The 20,125-nt window shown below is 35.7% G+C and overlaps 1 protein-coding gene across 8 annotated transcripts in view; it reads left to right on the forward strand.

Moving 5' to 3' along the window:
- C2CD5 (C2 calcium dependent domain containing 5) overlaps positions 1–19,655 on the forward strand; it is a 91,716-nt gene extending 72,061 nt beyond the window's left edge. For 2 of the 8 annotated variants that reach the window (XM_087442683.1, XM_004435449.3), the window contains 11 exons: positions 140–203; positions 591–652; positions 875–973; positions 1,793–1,882; positions 2,379–2,466; positions 3,634–3,720; positions 12,902–12,952; positions 13,825–13,926; positions 15,238–15,428; positions 16,234–16,380; positions 18,354–19,655. In XM_087442683.1, coding sequence (XP_087298809.1) covers positions 140–203; positions 591–652; positions 875–973; positions 1,793–1,882; positions 2,379–2,466; positions 3,634–3,720; positions 12,902–12,952; positions 13,825–13,926; positions 15,238–15,428; positions 16,234–16,380; positions 18,354–18,485 — 1,113 coding nt within the window. In that variant the 3' untranslated portion in view covers positions 18,486–19,655. The remainder of the gene's footprint in view (positions 1–139; positions 204–590; positions 653–874; positions 974–1,792; positions 1,883–2,378; positions 2,467–3,633; positions 3,721–12,901; positions 12,953–13,824; positions 13,927–15,237; positions 15,429–16,233; positions 16,381–18,353) is intronic. The other 6 variants (XM_087442681.1, XM_087442684.1, XM_004435451.3 and 3 more) reach the window with 4 other exon arrangements.
- The last annotated feature ends 470 nt before the right edge of the window (positions 19,656–20,125 follow it).

Consider the following 20,125-nt stretch of genomic DNA (forward strand, 5'->3'; position numbering starts at 1 on the left):
ATTTTAACGTAGGGAAAAAATGGCTCTGCTTTTCCTTGACTCATATGTATTCTGCTTAGTAAATAATAATTATTTTTAAAAATTTGAAATGGTTATGTATTTACTACTTATGTAATAGTTTTAATCTTTTTATTTTCAGATTGATGACACAGATGCTATGGAAGATGTACATTCTCTACTTACTGATGTTCCTCCTCCTTCAGGTGAACAGAAAAAAATTACCTTTGAGATGAGACTAGTTTTGCATATCAGTATTTTAGTTCATCATTATTATAGTACTTACTTTATTTTAAAGACTTTATCAGTGTCACATCCTATGTGCTTTGCTGCTCCAAGAGTGAAAACATAGTTTAAAGCTATTTACGTGAGAACTTAGGTGAACTGATTTTTAATCCTTTTATGTTTATACATTTAAAAAAACCTGATAATTTAATAAGATAGTCTAAAGTTTCCTGAAAATATAGAGTTTTATAAAAAAAGAATGAATGGATCTTACAGTTAGAACTTCATGTAATAATTGAAAAATGTTATTCTTTAACAAAAATAAATGAAATATTATCGTATATTTTAACTGTAATTTATTTTGACAGGCTTTTATAGTTGTAATACAGAAATCATGCCTGGTATAAATAATTGGACATCTGAAATACAGGTAAACCTGTCATTCTTAATTTTAAGCAAATGAAACATACTTGATTTTAGCAAGTTCCTTCCTAGTATATGTTTCTTTTTGACCTCCTTACTGCAATTAAAATGTTGTCCTTTTTCATACCATATTAGTTATCATTGTTCATTACTTGGCAGTTTTCTCAACTGTTACAGTATTTAGTTAAAAATAATAAAATGACATGCTATTGTGTCTCCCCATATTTAGATGTTCACATCAGTAAGAGTAATCCGATTAAGCAGCCTTAACCTGACTAATCAAGCTCTCAATAAGAACTTTAATGACCTCTGTGAAAATTTGCTCAAGGTAGGAAACCTTCTGAATAACAGTATTTTAGTTAAAACTTCTTCTTTTTTTTTTTTTTTTGTGAGGAAGATCAGCCCTGAGCTAACATCCATGCTAATCCTCCTCTTTTTGCTGAGGAAGACCGGCTCTGAGCTAACATCTATTGCCAATCCTCCTCCTTTTTTACTCCAAAGCCCCAGCAGATAGTTGTATGTCATAGTTGCACATCCTTCTAGTTGCTGTATGTGGGACACGGCCTCAGCGTGGCCGGAGAAGCGGTGTGTTGGTGAGCGCCCGGGATCTGAACCCGGGCTGCCAGTAGTGGAGCGCACGCACTTAACCGCTAAGCCACGGGGCCGGCCCTAAAACTTCTAAGAATCATGAAATTAAAAAAGGAAAAGTGTATGTATTGTCTGGACTTCCTTACACAGTTGACTGAATTATTTTTTTTTACATATCAATCTTAACTTTGCCATCAGGTGAAATGCTAAAGTTGTCCTCTCCGTCTTAATATACCATAGTATAAAAGAAATGTATTTTAAGTTATTTTATAGCTTTAAACTTCATAAAAATCTATTGTATATGTATATATTTAAAAAAAACCTTTTTTCTTATTTTTTATGACTGATAAATATGATTAAATCTTATTGTCTGCTTAAATGTTAAATATGTATTCTTAATATAAGATTAGACAAAGCAGAAGTAGACCAGCTTTGTTTTAATCTTAAATTTTCCATTTATATTAAAATTTTCCATTTTAATATAATGTGCATTAAAAATTAGTTTTTATAAATTTTTAAATTAAAAGAAGTGATGTTACTAATATTTTCTATTGTGTAGAGCCTGTATTTTAAACTACGGTCTATGATCCCCTGCTGCCTTTGCCATGTAAATTTTACAGTATCTCTGCCTGAAGATGAATTAATTCAGGTAATTAAGATTCAGTCTATTATTTAAGAAGATTTTTAGCTTTTATCTGATCTGTTTTAATGTTATAAATTTGCCATTATTAAATAAGTATAAACTATTTCACTTCAAAATATTTTTAAACATATTAGTATGAGTCAGACCATGTATGTTTCATTTTTCTGAACTCTAGTTATCTGAAGGTGGAATCACATGTGTGCTCCAGCATATATATGTATATATACGCATAGTGGGATGTGTACCTCAGAGCGTTTCTTCAGTCCCCATCTTTTAGAGAAAGTTCTGGAGCTCTGTCTGGAATATCTAGGTTTAGGTATACATGTTGGACTTAGCTGTAGTCTGAATGTCTGAGTTTATGTGTTACTCTGGTTGAGAATCTTAACGAGGAGAGGCAAATTAGCCATTTAGTGTAAATTGTTCTATGGTACTGAAAAAGATTTGTAAGAAACTTATTTTGGAAATGATTATTTTGCTAATCATATTGCTCCTGTGATTCTAGGTTACAGTCACAGCAGTTGCAATAACTTTTGACAAAAATCAGGCTTTACAGACCACAAAAATACATGTCGAGAAGTCATTGCAAAGAGGTAAACCTGTGGTGGGTGGGAGCATAGTTCATGTTTGTCTAAGTTATAGTTCAGCGATAACATATAGAGGATCGGTAGATTAAATAAACGACTTGTTTCTTGACGAGATACTGCTACTTTTCTGTTTATTTTTGTCAGGATAGCTGTGTGGATAAGCAGGTGACTGGCTTGATATTTTTCACACATGAATAAGTAGTTGACTAGTTTTTACATAGAGAATGCTTCTGTTTTTTAGACTTAGATTATAGCATGTTAATTATGCAGTAATTTAGAGCTTCCTATCCAACATCTCTGGGGAGGTCCTTAAGGCATTTGAGAACCTACTAATGCATCATGTATTTTTCTCAGGAAAGTTCCCATAATATTCAGCAGATTCTCAGAGTTGTCCTTTATCCAGTAAAATTTAAGAAGTGCCATTCTTAATATATTCCAAAGAAACCCAAATTATTAGAAACCATTTATGTGTTCTGAAATAAAGGAGAGGGAAATAGTATATTTGGCTAAATAAAATACTCATCATTGGTCTAAAATTTTTTTTTTTTTTTTTTTTTCCCCCCTAAAGCCCCAGGCGATAGTTGTAAGTCATAGTTTTGCACATTCTTCTAGTTGCTGTATGTGGGACGCGGCCTCAGCATGGCCAGAGAAGCAGTGCGTCTGTGCGCGCCCGGGATCCGAACCCGGGCAGCCTGCATCGGAGCGCACGCACTTAACCGCTAAGCCACGGGGCCGGCCCTAAAATTTTTTAAAGTTGGTTACATTCCGCATGTATAGCATTGAATTTATGTGAAATAGAGAGATGTATTAAATGATTACGTGTTCAGATATTTATCAAAAAAGATAATAACTGGTTTAAGTATCGTAGAAACTAGTATGGTACAAAGAGTAGGATAATAATAATAATTATTGAGTGCTTATTATTCGCAAGGCACTGTGCTAAGCGATTGACACACATTATCCTTTCTAAATCTCACAACAATCCTACCAGGGAAGATAGCACCACTCTAAAAACATCATGCAAGTGAAGGGTTCCCAGGGGAGAAACCAAGGCGAAAATAACTAGAATAAACTGGGTTGGGGAAAATAACGTATGTTATCCCAGATTCTTAATTTTTAAAAAATTAATAATAGATCATTACTGAATAACTAGTGTTTTTCTTGCCTCTTAAGCCTCTACAGATAATGAAGAACTTCTGCAGTTTCCACTGGAACTCTGTTCAGATTCACTTCCTTCTCATCCTTTTCCACCTGCTAAAGGTTGGTTAAGCAAGGGAAATGCAAACACACATCCTAATGTCTGGTTCCTTTCACTTGCTTCCTCATTGTAGGCAATGTTCCTTACTCTTGAGATGAAGATTTCTTCTTCTTTCCGTCATTGTAGCTTTCTTCATGTTCATGAAGGGGAAAGAGTAATGTTCCTCTCATTTTAATTTCTGAAGTAATCTCATCATAAATTAATAAGGTGATTTTTCGTATGATATACCCGTCTTCATTCTCAAATGTATTAAGTTTTATTTTCAGAGGTTTGGATTTCCCAAAGTAACTATTCACACATGGTATATTTGATATTTATATTATATTTGGTAAATTTTTTTCCAGCAACAATCGAACCTTTACAAAAATTTTTGTATTTTCCTAGACAATGTAATACTTATTTTCTTCAAAAGATATGTGGAGAGGTTTTGGGTGGGGGTAGTGCAACTGAGAAAGGGATGAGCTCTCTGTCTTTTGGGTGCCTGGTTTGTAATTGAGGAACATTGTTATGTACTTACAGGATGCTGCCATTTTTTTCAAATGCAAAATAATTGTCCTTTAACTCAATAGCAGTAAATCTGCTTAGATCTGTACAATCTTTGGAGAAAAATGGGAGGTAGTTTTTTCCATTTCTTTTCTGATTTCAGTGCAGTTTTTATTATAAAAATCTCCAGAATTGCTGTACCTTATTTCATAGCATTACATACATAATAAATGTAGTTTGTATTTTTTCCGAAATTTTTTATTCTGAGAAATGATGCATTTGTTATTTAAAATCAAATTAGCTTTTCTAATTTTTATGTTTTATAATATAAGTGAAATTATTTTATGATTTCAACTTGTCAATTTTTATCTTTATAATTTATAACCAAATTAGTTATAATACAGAATAGTTTTATATTTACATTGCGTATATGTCAATAGAGTCTTTACTAAATCAGTACAAGGCTTATCTATGTAGATAAAGATCCTGTCTCATATTTTCAAGATGAACAGATAAGCTACTTTCAGATTTTGAGCTTTCTAACTTGGTAACTGTGGTCCCCTTTCCTTTTTGTCTAAGTTAAAATTCTAATTTAGAACTCCATAGAGAATTTTAGCATACCTCAATTCCTTGAAAGAATAGAGAGGAAAAATCAAATCCAAAGATAATCTGAGATCAGATTTATGAATTAAATATAGCTTCCAGAACAAAAAGCAGAACTGTCAAGATCTTCCTTGAACTGACTAGACAGAATTAAAAAAAAAAAAAAACACCTACTTTATACAGAAACTTATATTTAACACAGGGTTAGTTCCAAACCACTTTTAGGTATCATTTCATGTATCCTTACCCTGCAAGCAGGGAGGGGAGAGGCAGAGGGGAAAAAACCAAAACCAAACACCCAATTGACAGCAAAAAATATTTGATGAGTTGCTAATCTATAGGGGTATATATTTGTGGATTTGGAGTCCCTATTAGCTCAATTTTACCATGTTGTTAATAGCTACTGAATTCTGCAGAAGATTAGATTTAAACTCTAAGTTGGCCATATCTATATTGACAACTTACAGTTTCTGCAGTACCTTTCAAAATGTCTTCAAAGGTGATTATAACTAGTGCTTATTGTGATCATTAGTATATTTTATACAAATGATACTCTGTGAACTGAGGGACAAGGAAAGAAGAATTTGAGTAGAATAAGTCATATCTGAACAATACCTAAAATATTTGCAGTTCATTGAGGGAGCATGGGGAGGGGCCATAAGGGAGTAATAAAGCAACAGACCTGGGTTCTCCTCTCAGTTCTGCTGCTGATAAAGTCTGAGAACTTGGGCCAATTAACTTCTGATTAAGCCAGTTAAGCCTCAGTTCCTCATCTGTAAAATGCGCAAAGATTAAGATTCTCTCTAGTCTTTAAAATTCTCTGATTCCTTGGGTTCCTATAGTTCATGGTTCTTTAAAAACATAAAAGCTAAATTATGCCTGAAGTCATACTGAGCTTCTGTTAATTTAAGTTAAATTAAAAATTTCCCAGTAGCTTCAAATCAGTTAAACTAATAATTTTTAAACTCTGTTCTTCCAAGCCATAGAGTTGCTTCAGAGGTGCCTCATGGCCTTCCAGGAGGCAGAGTAGGAAGGGAGCTGAGGAGGGTGGGGGAGTGAGAGGATAGGTCTTTGGGCGCCTACCTCTGAACTAGAGCAGCTTCAATTCAGTGTGCTTTTATGTATTGGTTTTCTATACAGTGTGTGATTTTGTTGGAAGGAAGGATTTCAAAAAGTTTGAAAACCACTGAAGCAGATCATGCCACCTTTATCATCATCATCACCACCATCATCATCTTCATAATGATCAGTATCATCACATCTAATACTAATATATATAAAACTTTTTGTACTAAGTGTTTAACTGCAAAACCTACGTGCTTTTCCTTGAATATTACATTTTAAAATCATCAGTAAACACTCCACAGTTTATCTGTACCTTTTCGTGAATAGTTTTGTAAATTGTGGTTTGTGTCGCATGCTTATTTATTGTCTTTGCTTCCTCAAGTCTTTTCAGGAGGTCGTGGGCTATACTAAATATATTTGAAAAAGTGATCTCAAAGTATTTTAGAAGATTTGAGGATAGGATGAGTTTTGAAAATGTCTGAAGAACGTAGTAATAGAACATTTTAACATCAGTGTAAATGAGCATCGTAACATGAAAGCTTTAAATAGAGAACAGAAATATTTGGAAAAAGTTAAGCTTAGCAATTTAGAGGCGACAGGCAAGAGAGAGAAAGGTAAGAGTGTTAGGAATAAATGCTCAAAGAGCTTCTCTACTTATAGGCAACCACAAGAGGCTTAAAAGTCAACTACTGATTCTAAGTAAATAAATACATAGTTTTTATAGTTTTGTTAGGTCAGTTAGCTAAGCTGATAGAGCTTTTTCTTTTTTTAATTCTGAAAACTTTGAATTCTAATTTATTTTTTATGTTCTTATGACAAATAGGATGATTTATTAAAATTTTTAGTTTCCTTTTATGTTGACAGAGTAGTTTCAAGAGCTATGCACAGTACGTTTAATAATACTTCCATCTTTTCACTTGTAGATAAACCTTTCCTTATCTTTTTATGTCATTGAGAATGAGTGAATACTATGTGAAGAAAAGATGCTTCAATTACATGTATCCTAATTCACTGTGTAGAGTAAGCCTGGGCCTGAATTGTCCATCCGTGTTCAATTTTTTCCTTCCATCCTTAGTTATGTTTGGTTTTGTCTCTCAAAGTAACAAAATAGCTTGATGTTTGTCTCAAATTTATGGTTGGTTTGGTGTTACCTTGCTAGTTATCTTGATTTTTCTGATTTGAAGGACTAAAAGGTGCTGAGCCTGAGTGGTTTCTTAAAGGACAGTATCATATGAAGGTCATCAAAATTCTTTGATGCATACATACTACGAGGAACATAGATGATGTGGCATCAGCATAAATTGTTTTCATATGAGAGAAAAAGATGGCTATCGTAGATTTTATATACCCCTTTCATAATGTTTTTTCCTCACCATTAATATCTATACTTGAGTTTTCTGAATATCTACCACTTTACTCTGAAATGGTTTTCAGGAGACATTAAAAACAATATATAGAGAAAAAAGAGATATAGCAAATATAGTAAAAATGGGGAATCTGAGTGAATATAATCTGGATGAAAAGTAAAAAAGAATCAGTATGATTTTTCCTCATAGACTGTAGTTAATTTCAAAAAAAAAAAATTTATGCATGTAATTTTTATAAAAGGTTAGCATATTACTTTAGATACATGTCTAAAGACCTAAATCTCAAGATATTAGATACCATATTGTGGGGCTCAAGAATTTATATTAGACAAAGGTGTGTGAATCATATACCCCTATAAATATATCTCAAATACTTTATAAATCTAATCTATAATAAGATAATAGTTTTCATTAAAATTCTCAGAGTTTAAGGCTTTAAAAAGGCTTCATTAAGGAAATTTTGGTTTTTATATACTGTTGAATGAAACTGTATAGAAGAAAAGTTTTTTGTACCCAGCTTGTTCCTGCTTTCATTTTGCTTTATGCTGGAGTGATGTCCTCATACTCAATGGCATAAGCTGTAGGCTGGCAGGAGTATTCTTTTCGTTGAGCAGCTGCTGACTGATGTGACAAGCGTAGGTCAAATTCTGGATTTCAGTATAAAGGAAAACAAGTTGGCTTATACCCTCAATATATTGTAGTCCATAATTAGCTAACACATTTGAAGTTTTTTATCTTTATTTTTATTGTAGGCTCTAAGTGTTACTTTTTGTTAAACCAAATTTGATTTTAAAAGATAGTTTAACTTTTTAAATTATAATGACTTGCCTTACATTATTTTAAACTAGCAATTAGGAATATAAATCTATAAAAACTACAAGTTAGCTTTTATTTTTTCCTGCCAACTTGTGATTCTGAATTCTTACAAGTATATATAATTCTTTATACTAACTAAAAATATCTTTACATATTAACAATTCATTGCACGTCTGTTTTCTCTGTCTCTCTCTTGTTTTATTGTGTTTAGTCCTATGACCAAATGGTAGCAACAATAAGAAACACTAAAGTTCTCCACGTTAATGATGGCCTCCACAAACAATGGGAGGTCTTGAAAGGAGAGAGATGCTGAGGGGAAGGAGAATGAGAGGAAAATAGAAACTGAAGAGTGGGAAATGTATGAAAAACTTATCCAAGAAATGGGAAGGAAGGAAGGAAGCAGGATGATGGAGAAGTAGGGATAAGGAATCTTAGCTTCTTCAAGGCAGCTTGAGGACAGTGAAATCCAGAATCAGAGGAAGAGGGAGTAAAAAGCAAAGAAAATTGAATTGGGTTACTGACAGAAGACAGGGATTATTTGGAAGAGAAGATATAAAGAATGGGAGTGAGAGGAGGAGTGGACGCCTGGAAACAGAGACAGGAAAACTGATGGGGACTGAAGAAGACAGACAAGTGTTTAGGATGTTGTACACCTTTAGTTGGAAGCTTTGATGACCCAAACAGAGAGGCTAATTGTCTGTGTCATCTAATGTATGTATTACCTGTGTATTGTAGTTGAAGTTTTTTTCCCTAGTAGACTATCCAAATTGAAGCTATTTATATCTTTCTCTATGCCTTAGTAATTTTTAACTATAATATGGCAATACATTATCAATCCACCAATATTTGAATACCATTATGGACAAAGTTTATTCTGAATGTTTATGTACGTCATTTGTCTAACTCAGTCATTAAGCCAGATTTTATAGTTATAGGACATAGCTAATCAATGCATTATAGATGGATGAAAATGCCTAAAGGGACATAAAACCAAATTTTAATCATAATAACTTAGAACTGAGAATGTTTAAATAGGAAAATAAAGCATAAATTTTAAAGACGCCAGATTGTATATATATATATATTTTTTTGGTGAGGAAGATCAGCCCTGAGCTAACATCCATGCCAATCCTCCTCTTTTTTTGCTGAGGAATACTGGCCCTAGGCTAACATTCATGCCTGTCTTCCTCCACTTTACATGGGATGCTGCCAGAGCGTGGCCTGACAAGTAGTGCATCGGTGCGTGCCTGGGATCCGAACCCAGGCCGCCAGCAGCGGAGCGCACGCACTTAACTGCTAAGCCACGGGGCTGGCCCCCAGATTGTATATATTTTAATCTACCAGAGAATCTTTTCAGAATTCGCAGGAATTTTTTAAGTTTTAGTAATTTTCTTAAGATGACCAGATAAGATGTTCTTTAAAAAAATTTTTTTTTTTTTTTTTTGTGGAGGAAGATTCTCCCTGAGCTAATATCCACTGCCCATCTTCCTCTTTTTGTACGTGAGCCGCTGCCACTACATGGCTCCTGACAGATGAGTGGTGTATGTCCACGCCCGGGAACCGAACCTGGGTTGCCGAAGCAGAGTGTGCGGAGCTTAACCCCTAGGCCACTGGGGCTGGCCCTCAAATATTTTTTAATTACAGTCATGCCGTCACTTAACAATGAGGATATGTTCTGAGAAATTCATCATTAGGTGATTTCGTTGTGTGAACATCATAGAGTGTACTTACACAAACCTAGGTGGTATAGCCTACTACACACCTAGACTATATGGTACTAATCTTATGGGATCACTGCTGTATATGTGATCCGTCATTGACTGAAATGTCGTTATGTGTCGCGTGACTGTATTCAGAACAAAGATGATCTGTAAATTCTAATGATACGAAGTGAATAAGTTGTCAGAAGAGTTAGTGATCAGTGTAGAACTTTATCATAGCTGATACCTTTATTGTTGGTTATGACAAATGGTTTAGGAGAGTGGAGAGGTCTCAAACTTCAGAAGCATTGGACCATGGATAATGGAGGGAGGGGGATTCCTTGCCACATTTTTTTTCTTTTTGTCATGAATATGCTCATTTCCACTAAACTGCTTTTAAAGTTAGTCCCCTTCCCCACGTGCTAGAATTGTTAAATATTGCTAGAGTCTAGTAAGAGAATAATAAAACCATATGTTCTGTTTGCCTCACTAACCTTCTGGGGTCCATGACAGGGTTATCACTTACTGGTGACTTTTTTAAAAAGCAAAGTAATCTTTTTCTTGTATTCATTGGGAAAGGAAATCGTAAGAGAAGTGGGCTGCTGTGTGGCTTGGTTGAGACTCTCTTTGCAGCTAGAATGGGGACCTAACATAAGAAGTGTTTGTCCGAACTCGTCCGTGTAGATATACAAATGGCCCACACTGAGCATTAGCTCCTCAACAAAGCCCGAAAGACTTTTAGTAAGATTTCTGCCCTGAATATGAAATATGTTGTCTTTTTTCAGTATTGGCTTAGAGATTGCATATGCATTTGTTTATTTCTTTTTAACCAGAATTACTAATCTGTCACTGAGCCAGGTGGCTTATATCTGCAGTACCTCCCCTTTTGAAAAGCCTGTTACCTGGGAAGCCAGACGGTGATCAGAAGGAGCAGAGATCTGAGAGTCTGAGACCATTAGATAGTTGAGGTATTCACACCAGTCCGAGGTGCCGATGCCCATCTGCTTCAGGACCAGCTCATCTTGGGCCTTTTCTCTGAGAGAAAAATTTAGATCATAGCAGTCATGTTAGAAAATGAACCTGCTCTCCCTAAGTGAGATCAAAAATCTTGTCCCTCAAACTTTCCCTTAAACATGCCTCCAATTTAAAAACTTTGTTTTTTTCAGATTTTAATTCAAATACATTCATATTTGAGGGCAGGGAATAAACATTTTCCCTCACTCTTTTCCTTCTCTTCTTCTCCACCCTTTGTAAATTTTTGGGGGAAAAGTGATAAATGTACATGGTGAAAAATTCAGATCCTACAAAAAAATCATCGAGTCCAAAGTAAAGCTCCCTTCTCTCTTCATTCCCTTCCCAAGAAGCAGCTACCCTTAACAGCTTATGGTCTGTCTTTGCAAAGATACTCTATCCTTTTTTTAAAAACAAATATTTTACAGATCATTGTGTACCTTTGTTTTCTTCACTTGATGTGTTTAGAGATGGGAACAGATACTTTCTACATGTTTAAGCTCTTTTTCTGGGCATTTGCCATTAAATTATATACAGTTGCTACTGGGGAATTCCATATTACCCAGATAATATTGAGGTATAGAAGATAATTTTCTTTTAGTAATTTTCACTTTTTTTTTTTTTTTTAGCTTTTCCCCCCATCCCAGCATTTTTAAAACTTTCACAGAATTCCTGATGCTGACTATATTTTCTGTAAGTCTATACCCACCAAGTCTGATACAGCACAGGAGAGCCCTGGGACCCTCCTGGGATGTGTAAGCCTGGGGTAGGCCGTTTGCTCTCCCAGCTTCTGCACTGAGTCTGTTTTGGTGCTGAGCTGTCCCTAGAGGTCTGATAAACCTCTGAATGTCAGTTCTGTTCTGGTCTTGTAGGTTCCATCTCTTGCCTCTCAGGATCCTGAATCAGAAGGACTCTCCCTATGTAGATCTGCAGTCTGAGGGCATGATGGTCAGAGCATGTCCACAGCATGGTACCCTCGCCGTCGTTGTGTGGACCCTGCCTAGTGATCCCTTTCATTCAACAGCTCTATATTGTAAGAGGAATATCAACCACTGTATACTCTCCACTACTAGCTTAGTGGTCACTTGCCGTATAAAAATGGAGATGGGGTGTGAGACAGACTTCCATTGCACCCAGTTAGCAGAAACGTTCTGTACAAATCTTATTTTTGACAAGTATAACTTATTAATTTAAGGATATTACCAGAAGATCAACACATTAGGCAGAGAAAAAAATATGTATTTACTTAGTTTATAAATGTTTTAAAAACTGGCTGACCTAGATTATTCTCAAGGTTTTTTATGAGTTATTTCTAATGTGGCAACCCTGTTCTTTCAGTTATAAAATTCTTTGAAACAAAAATTCAAATATGCTAGTGTGGGTGGAGCCTGAACATTAGAAATAGATTCTGAAGTTGTTTTATAGTGGTACTGTTTAAATTTGTAGAATACCTTAAATATATATAATAAAAATATAAAATATCAGGGAAAATTCTGGATGCTACTTTTATGAGGTTACTGGAAAGGGAGTGATTCTAGTTTGGGATTCTTGGTTATTTCTGTGGAGAGGTCACTTTTTAGTTCCTCCAAGTCTTAATACCACCAGAGAGAGCTATTGCTAGTTAAGTCCTTGAATGAAGGGGTTGGTGGTGAGGGGAGGGTACAGCTAGTAAGCAGCTTGTGTTTATCTGTGAGACATAGGTCATTGCCTTGTCTGCAATTTTTAATCTTACTGGCTCTTGCCCCCACAAGTATTTCCCTTCCGTGTTTCATTTCAGATTTTCTCCCCAATACATTGACCCTCTTCTTTGCTCAGTTTTCTCACATCTTGCTTTCATCCTACTAACATTTGTCACTGTGTTTACATTTTCATATGTCTATAAAGTTTCTGAAACTCTTTTTGTGTTATAGTAACAAGTAGTCTTCCTTGGCATGGTATTCGTTAACTGAGCTAGATTTCATATTTCAATAGAAACTGCCTTTTAAACCTAAATACTTCTGTTTGGTTTGCTTTTATAATGAAGCCATAAAGATTTCCTTCTGTTCATCTGGCTTATAGAGCGTATTAACAAACAGCAAAGAAGAGATATTGGCTTGTACTTAGCATCCAAGCTAATGTTGTTCATATTGTCTTATTAGAACACCTGGAGAGTGCAAGTTCTAACTCAGGTATACCAGCTGCACAGAGAGGTGAGTTTGTCTAATTAAGCAAATAGTCACCAAAGGTGTGAAATTTTAAACATACAGACATCGGAGAAATGCACTGGACAATGGAATAGACACCAAAATGTGGCTTTATTGTAGTTAGAATGTGTCTTAAAAATATTTATTAAACTAATATTTCAATTTTTTAGCATTTTAATAGTTTCCCAGTTTCTAAAAATAAAATTTTAGCTCTTTAATTTTTTTAGCTTAATAGCAATAAAAGTTATTCTTTTTAAAAAGAGAACTTGTGAACCTCCCCACCCCCACCCCATATTATCAGAAGCTTTGGTGCCAATCAGGCGTGGAAACAGAATATTGAAAAAAATGACCCTTTGGCTTTCTTGATACTAATGGTAGAAAGAAGGTATTTTAATAAAAGATAAGTCAACTGGTGATTTTTTTTTCATGTGTTTTTCCACATTTGATTCTCATTATTTTTACTTTTGATTTTAGGGTAAAAATAGGGAAGGGAATTATTCACAAAGATTTGATTGTAAATTAAAGTCCTGAACTGTAAGCAGCTAAAACGTTGTGAAGTAAAAAGAATGGGAAATAAAGTTAAAACACAGCGTATGGTCCTTTCACTGACGTTTCTGTTAGAGCCCGCTTCTCTTCCCCATGAGAGCGAACACCACTGTGACACCACCAGAAACGCTCAGCCAGCTGACCGAGAACTTGGTTTTGGACACATCAGTGTCTAAAGCTTGACTCTTTACCGTCTCTCTTATCTGACTTGAAAAGGACCGTTCTTTTGCTAAGTTACAGTTACATTACGTCATCGGAGGGAGTATTATGACGAGTAAGAGACGCCATCCATATTCTTTGTTTTTTCTCTTGTGTTCTGTCTGTGTTTTCAGCAGCGTCAGTTGATTACAGTTCCTTTGCAGACAGATGCAGCGGCTGGATAGAGCTCATTAAACTGAAAGCTCAGACCATAAGGCGCGGCTCGATGAAGACAAGTAGGCGGATGTTTCTACCATGTTATGACCTGAGAAGCACATCCCTGATTGCCCGGTGGTGAAGGCTAGAACTCACTCCCAGCAATAACATTGCCAATCAGTCGTGTGCTGGAGTGTGAAAGCTGCAGACTCTAATGGTCACTTAGTAGAAGTTACTGAAGGGCCTTCAGATTTGTTAATTTTAACTGTAGAATTGTGTTTTTAAAATTTTACTTTTTGCAAAGGTATTCTTAAAAGTATATAAATAGATATTATGTCCTTCTAATGGAAGGAAATTATGAGCCATCTTATTGAAGAGACACTCTTCCAGGACCCAAGGTACTGTGCAGTATATGGCATGTCAGTCTACTGAGGGTGATATCCAGAGGGCTAAAAGAATGAGGGATTTCCGGAGAGGAAGTAGATAACCCTTATCTCATGGCTAGAATCAGAATCATTGCTTATGTGTTTTTTATACTCCATGTGTTTTGGTAGACTTGGAGGTAAATGTGTTTGAGTGAAAGAGTTTACAGTACATTAAAAGGGAAGGAACTGTGTTTTAGAGGAAAGATCATAGGATATGGAACCGGCCAGATCTGGTTCTGAATCCTAGAAGTGCCATTTTTAATAGCTGTGTGACCTTGGGCAAATTATTTAACTTCTCTGAGCTTCAGTTTCCTCATGTGTAAAATGGGGATAATAATACCTATGTTGCTGGGTTGTCGTAAGGATTAGATATATATACGTCTGGCTTATAGTAGTTATTTGATAAGCAGTAGCTATTATTACTTACGTTATTTTATAAACAACTTTTAGACAGCCAGAGTCATTTGTTAAGTTTTTAAAATTATGAATTTGATCAAAAAGGTTTAGAAAAGAAATCTATTACAACTAGTTAACATAAGGTTTATCTACAAGTTGACAATGATGAAGTCGTCTGAAAAAGATGGAAAAAACTGCACTGGGACATATAACAACTTTCACACTCTCTTTGTAGTAATTTGTTCCTACAGCAGATAATTTGTAATGCTCGACTGCTTTTTCTTTTTCTTCACTCTATAACGGTCATTGTGTGTGTAGCTACACTGCATCTACATTTTCTTTTGCAGGAATGCCATTTTTCTTCCAAAAGAATTCCATTCCAGCATCTCCTCTTATGTTTTTCTTTCTCTGTTTTTAATTGCATGCAGTGCATGAGAATTTCTTTTCTTTCGTGACATGGCTTAGCCTCACAGAGAGCTGAATGTTGTCACCACTTATTTGGAAACCTTAGGGAATAATTGGGTTACCAGCATCTGATCTTGACGCTTTCTCTTCTTCCTCTCATTTTAGCTGTGACAGTTGAAAAAGCAAGTCCAATGGGTGAAGGAAATTTCCGGAATCGTTCTGCCCCACCTTGTGCAAATTCTACAGTTGGGGTTGTTAAGATGACGCCTCTTTCTTTCATTCCTGGAGCAAAAATAACTAAATATCTTGGGATAATTAACATGTTTTTTATTCGGGAAACCACTTCTCTTCGTGAGGTAATTGTATACGTGTTATTTCATTGTTTGTTCATTGTGAATTTTCTCTGATTGAAGATGTTAGTAACAAAACAAACAAGTTTCAAAGTGTTATTTTTTGCCAGAAGTAACACACACACACAATTTTTTTCATTAACCTGTCTGGATTTATTCTAGATTATACTTACCAAATTTCATATAGCAACTAGGTTTAAAATAGCTTCGTTTTCTCAGTAGTTATTTGCCTGAGATATATTTAAGCAGCAATTTTTAAAGGTTTACATTTAGAAATAGTAGGGGACTGTATTATAGATAGATGTCTATGAGGATAGTTTATATAATTTAGCTCTATTGTTTTCTCCCTCTGAAAAACAATAAGGCAAGTGTGACTGGAACATGGTTCAGAAGGGAAGATGTGGATAGCAGGGAAGTTTCGTTGTTTATATTTACCATTAATTTATTTGAATGATGATGGGAACGATTTGTTAGAGGGAGATGTTGAAGGTGGAGGAGCAATGTGAATCCTTGCCCTGCCATTTATTTACTAGCTGTGTGACTGTAGCTAGTCATGGGCATGTTACAGGTTCTCTGAGCTTCAATTTCATCATCTGTAAAGTAAGGCACAGTAATCTATGTCATAGACTTGTGTTCAGTAAAGGTTGGTTGGTTTGTTCATTTATGCAACAAATCCCCATTATGAAGGAAATTAAAATTATCAACCGTTATATTAAGATTATTTAAGATGTTTAGTACATATTCTTTGACATGTTATATACATTCATGTACAAATGCGTATAGTTTGATTTTCTTGTGTGGTGTTATTTAGGAAGGAGGGGTCAGTGGGTTTCTCCATGCTTTCATTGCTGAAGTGTTTGCAATGGTGAGAGCCCATGTCGCTGCGTTAGGAGGGAATGCTGTTGTCTCCTACATAATGAAGCAGTGTGTCTTCATGGAGAATCCAAATAAAAACCAGGTGAGATGTAGTTAAAAATCTCTGACAGGGGAACATTTGAATTTCTCCCATGGTCTTCCCACCTCCACCCTCCCTCCCAAAAGAGAATTGCTCTTCAGAGGTCTTTGATTCTAGATTCTTAAAACATGTTTTAATGACTGTATTATTAACTATGGTCATACATAGGTCAGATGCTGTTTTTACATCCCAGGTGACTAGTTATTATTCTTAAGTACCCCTGGAAGTTTTCCTTCTAAGTTACTGTCTCCACCATCTTCTTGGTAAGTCTTTGGAATACAGTCATATGCCACATAACGACATTTTGGTCAGTGACGGACCACATATACGACAGGGGTCCCATAAGATTAGTACCATATATCCTACATGAGTAGTAGGCTAAACCATCTAGTTTGTGTAAGTGCTGTGGGAGGGGAAGAAATTTTCCTCTACCCTTCTAGTTTCTTCTGGCCGGTCTAAGCATTAAATTGACACGTGACAGATTAACAGGAGAAAAACAAACAAAAGTTTAATAACACGTATACATGGGAGAAACCCAGGAAAACTGAGTAACTCGCCAAAAATGGCCGAAGCCCTCACTTTAAATATCCTCAGCCAAAGACAAAAGATGTTGGGGTGGGGAGAGTCAGGGACTTCAAAGGGAAGGAAGGCAATTCACAGGTAGGTGAAAAGGAGCAAACTTTTGGAAAACAAGTGTTTGGCCACACAGAAACAGAAGACCACATAGGGGAGCCCAACAAATAGGCTTTTCGAGGTTCCTTCCTGTCTACCACCTAGTTCATGTTATGCTGACATGATCGCTCACTTCCTGAGACAGGTTTTTTAATCTGAATTCTTTTAGGTGGTTAAGGGGAAGGTAACAAGAAAAACTTGGTGAGTCTTTTGTTTCTTAAAAATCATTAGCCTAAAATAATCCTCATGTTAAAGAGACACACTTTGGGGCGGCAAATTTTGTTCCTCTTCAGTACACTCTGTGATGTTCACACAACAATGAAATCACCTAACGACACATTTCTCACAACATATCCCTGTCATTAGGCAATGCTTGACTGTACAGTGATGGCTAACTGAGGAGAGTTAGACGCCGTCTAGTTTGGACTATGATGCTGTCCAGTTCTAACTGCCATGATGGGACTACACTATTTGTTTATGTCTATTAATTAATATAATTCTGTTAATAGGGGCAAAGAAGTGTTGCTTAGGTTAAATTTTAGGGTAAATTTCTTTTATCAGTTTTGTTAACATAATAACTCACTTAAAATTGTTAACGATTCCATGGGCCGGCCCCGTGGCTTGGCGGTTGGGTGCACGTGCTCCACTGCTGGCGGCCCGGGTTCGGATCCCGGGCGCACACCGACGCACCACTTCTCCGGCTATGCTGAGGCCGCGTCCCACGTACAGCAACTAGAGGGATGTGCAGCTATGACATACAACTATCTACTGGGGCTTTGGGGGAAAAAAATAAATAAATAAAAAATTATTAAAAAAAAAAGTTGTTAAAGATTCCTTTAAAAAATTAAATAACTGTGAGCCAGCCCTGATGAACTAGTGGTTCAAGTTCGTTGCTCACCGCTTCAGCAGGCCGGGTTCACTTCCCTCCCGTACCACCCATCTGTCAGTTGCCATGCTGCGGGGGCGGCTCACATAGAAAAACGCAGATGACTTACAACTAGGATATACAGCCGTGCACTGGGGCTTTGGGGAGGAGGAAAAAAAAAGAGGAAGATTGGCAATAGATGTTAGCTAAGGGCGAATCTTTCCCTGTAAAAAAAAAAAATTAAATAACTGTATTAATGGGTTTTTCTCAGTTTTCTTTGCTGTGAATTGCCTTCATTTTTTCTATTGGGTTGTCTGTCTTTTCTCTAATGACTTATAAGCCTGTGCTTTTTCAGCTGTATAGCACTGCCCCTGATATAACAGAAGAATATGAGCATATTGTTGAGTTTGTGACCGAACACGTCCTGTTGTTCTCATAGGCACAATGTCTTATAAACGTAAGTGGTGATGCAGTGGTTTTTGTTCGTGAATCTGAGTTGGAAGTGGTGTCAACTCAGCAGCCCACTGCCAACTGCCAGCCATCCTGTACTGGAGGAGAAGTTACAACCTGAAGAAAGTGAGAAGGAAAGAGCTCAACTAAATGAAAGTCATCTGTCTCCATTGTTTTGTCATTAATTATCTTACTACACTTTAAAAAATGAACTTAATTGGAGATAATTAAGAAAGAATTGTGGATAGATTTGATTTTTCTGGAATCTCTTAGAGGCATAGAATTTTCAAATCTGGACAATTGTTTGCCAAGCCTAGATGGACAGACCCCGTGGAATCTCGACCCTTCAGTAAGTTCAGATAAATTTCTCAGAGAACCATAGCAAAGATGAAAGCTTTTTGTAATTTATGTTGATTTTAATAAAATCATAATTTAAAAAATGAAATGGTAAGATTATCAGGAAATGAGGATAGCTACCCTAGTGTAATTTAGAAAAACTAAGCAACAAATTCACAAATTGTTAATGAATAAATTATCTGATTTGGGAAATGTGTGGGGAAAATGAAGAAAAGTTTTCAGAAAACTCTGTGGGTTTCTTAATGTGTTTTATTTTGGTGAGGAATTTGGTAACAACTGAAAGGGAAAAGTGCTTCAGCAAAACAAGTGAAAATTCTGCAACTTATATCCATAATATGTCCTAACTACTATAAAAGGGGAAGTAATTTATCAGAGCCAGTGTCCTTCCATTCAAAGTTTTAATAAGGTCTCTAAGGAGGGAGGAAAAAAATTACTATAACTCTGTTACTGGCCACATTTCAGTTAGTGTTTAATTTGTCTAGAAGAGGCTTGACTTCAACTGGGAAGAAACGGTCAGTGAATTTTGTTGAAATCTCATTGATCTAGTAGGAACATAAAATTATTTTCTAATAAAATCATACTGTACTATCAAATAAGCAGAATTCTAGTAATGTAGGGATTTTTGATGGTGAATTAGACTGTATTTGGCATAGAATTTGAAAATGTAACTTGAGTGTAAATATGTTACAAAATGTTGAATGTATACATAGAAATACTTTTTTGGTCAATGCCCAATACCTATTATAAATGAACTTAAAAAGTACATTCCTCCTTTGCACAGTAAAATTTCTTTATAAAACTCATGGTTTTGTTCTTCCACGATAACAAACTGCTCTAAAGATTAGGAGTCATTTCCTTGTTGTCACAGGTGTCAATATTTTTCTGTATTTTGTTTATAATTTTATTTTTCAAATAAAAAGTTTATAAAGATGAACTGAAATATTCGTAAATCACTTTTTTGCCTCCTTGATGTAGTACCGCCAGAAGTCTGAAATCACTTTCCATCTGCTCATCTCCATTCATTTCTTCATCAACAAACTTCTCTCGTGCGTGTACTGTTTGCAAGGCCCTCTTCTTAATTTGGGGGAAAAAAATAATATATGCGTAATTGTGGCACTTTGGTAGGTAGGTATGCATTCAACAACCGTTTATTGAATGCCTGCTAGATCCCAGGGCACAGTCACAGGACACACCTAAGTTCCTGCTCTCATGGACCTTATTTTCAGTGGCTCCACAAGTAAATAATTTGTCAAATGTGGTATGTAGTATTATAACAGTTGCTCATGTTTATTAAATGCTTACTGTGTGCCAGGCAGTCTAATAAATATATTTTTGTGTTAACCCTTTTAATCTTTACAGGAACTCTGTGAGGTAGATCCTGTGGTTAAGCCCCGTTTTATAGTT

Source organism: Ceratotherium simum, chromosome 17 (assembly GCF_057802395.1).
Source record: "Ceratotherium simum simum isolate JZ-2026a chromosome 17, ASM5780239v1, whole genome shotgun sequence".
Taxonomy (NCBI): domain Eukaryota; kingdom Metazoa; phylum Chordata; class Mammalia; order Perissodactyla; family Rhinocerotidae; genus Ceratotherium; species Ceratotherium simum.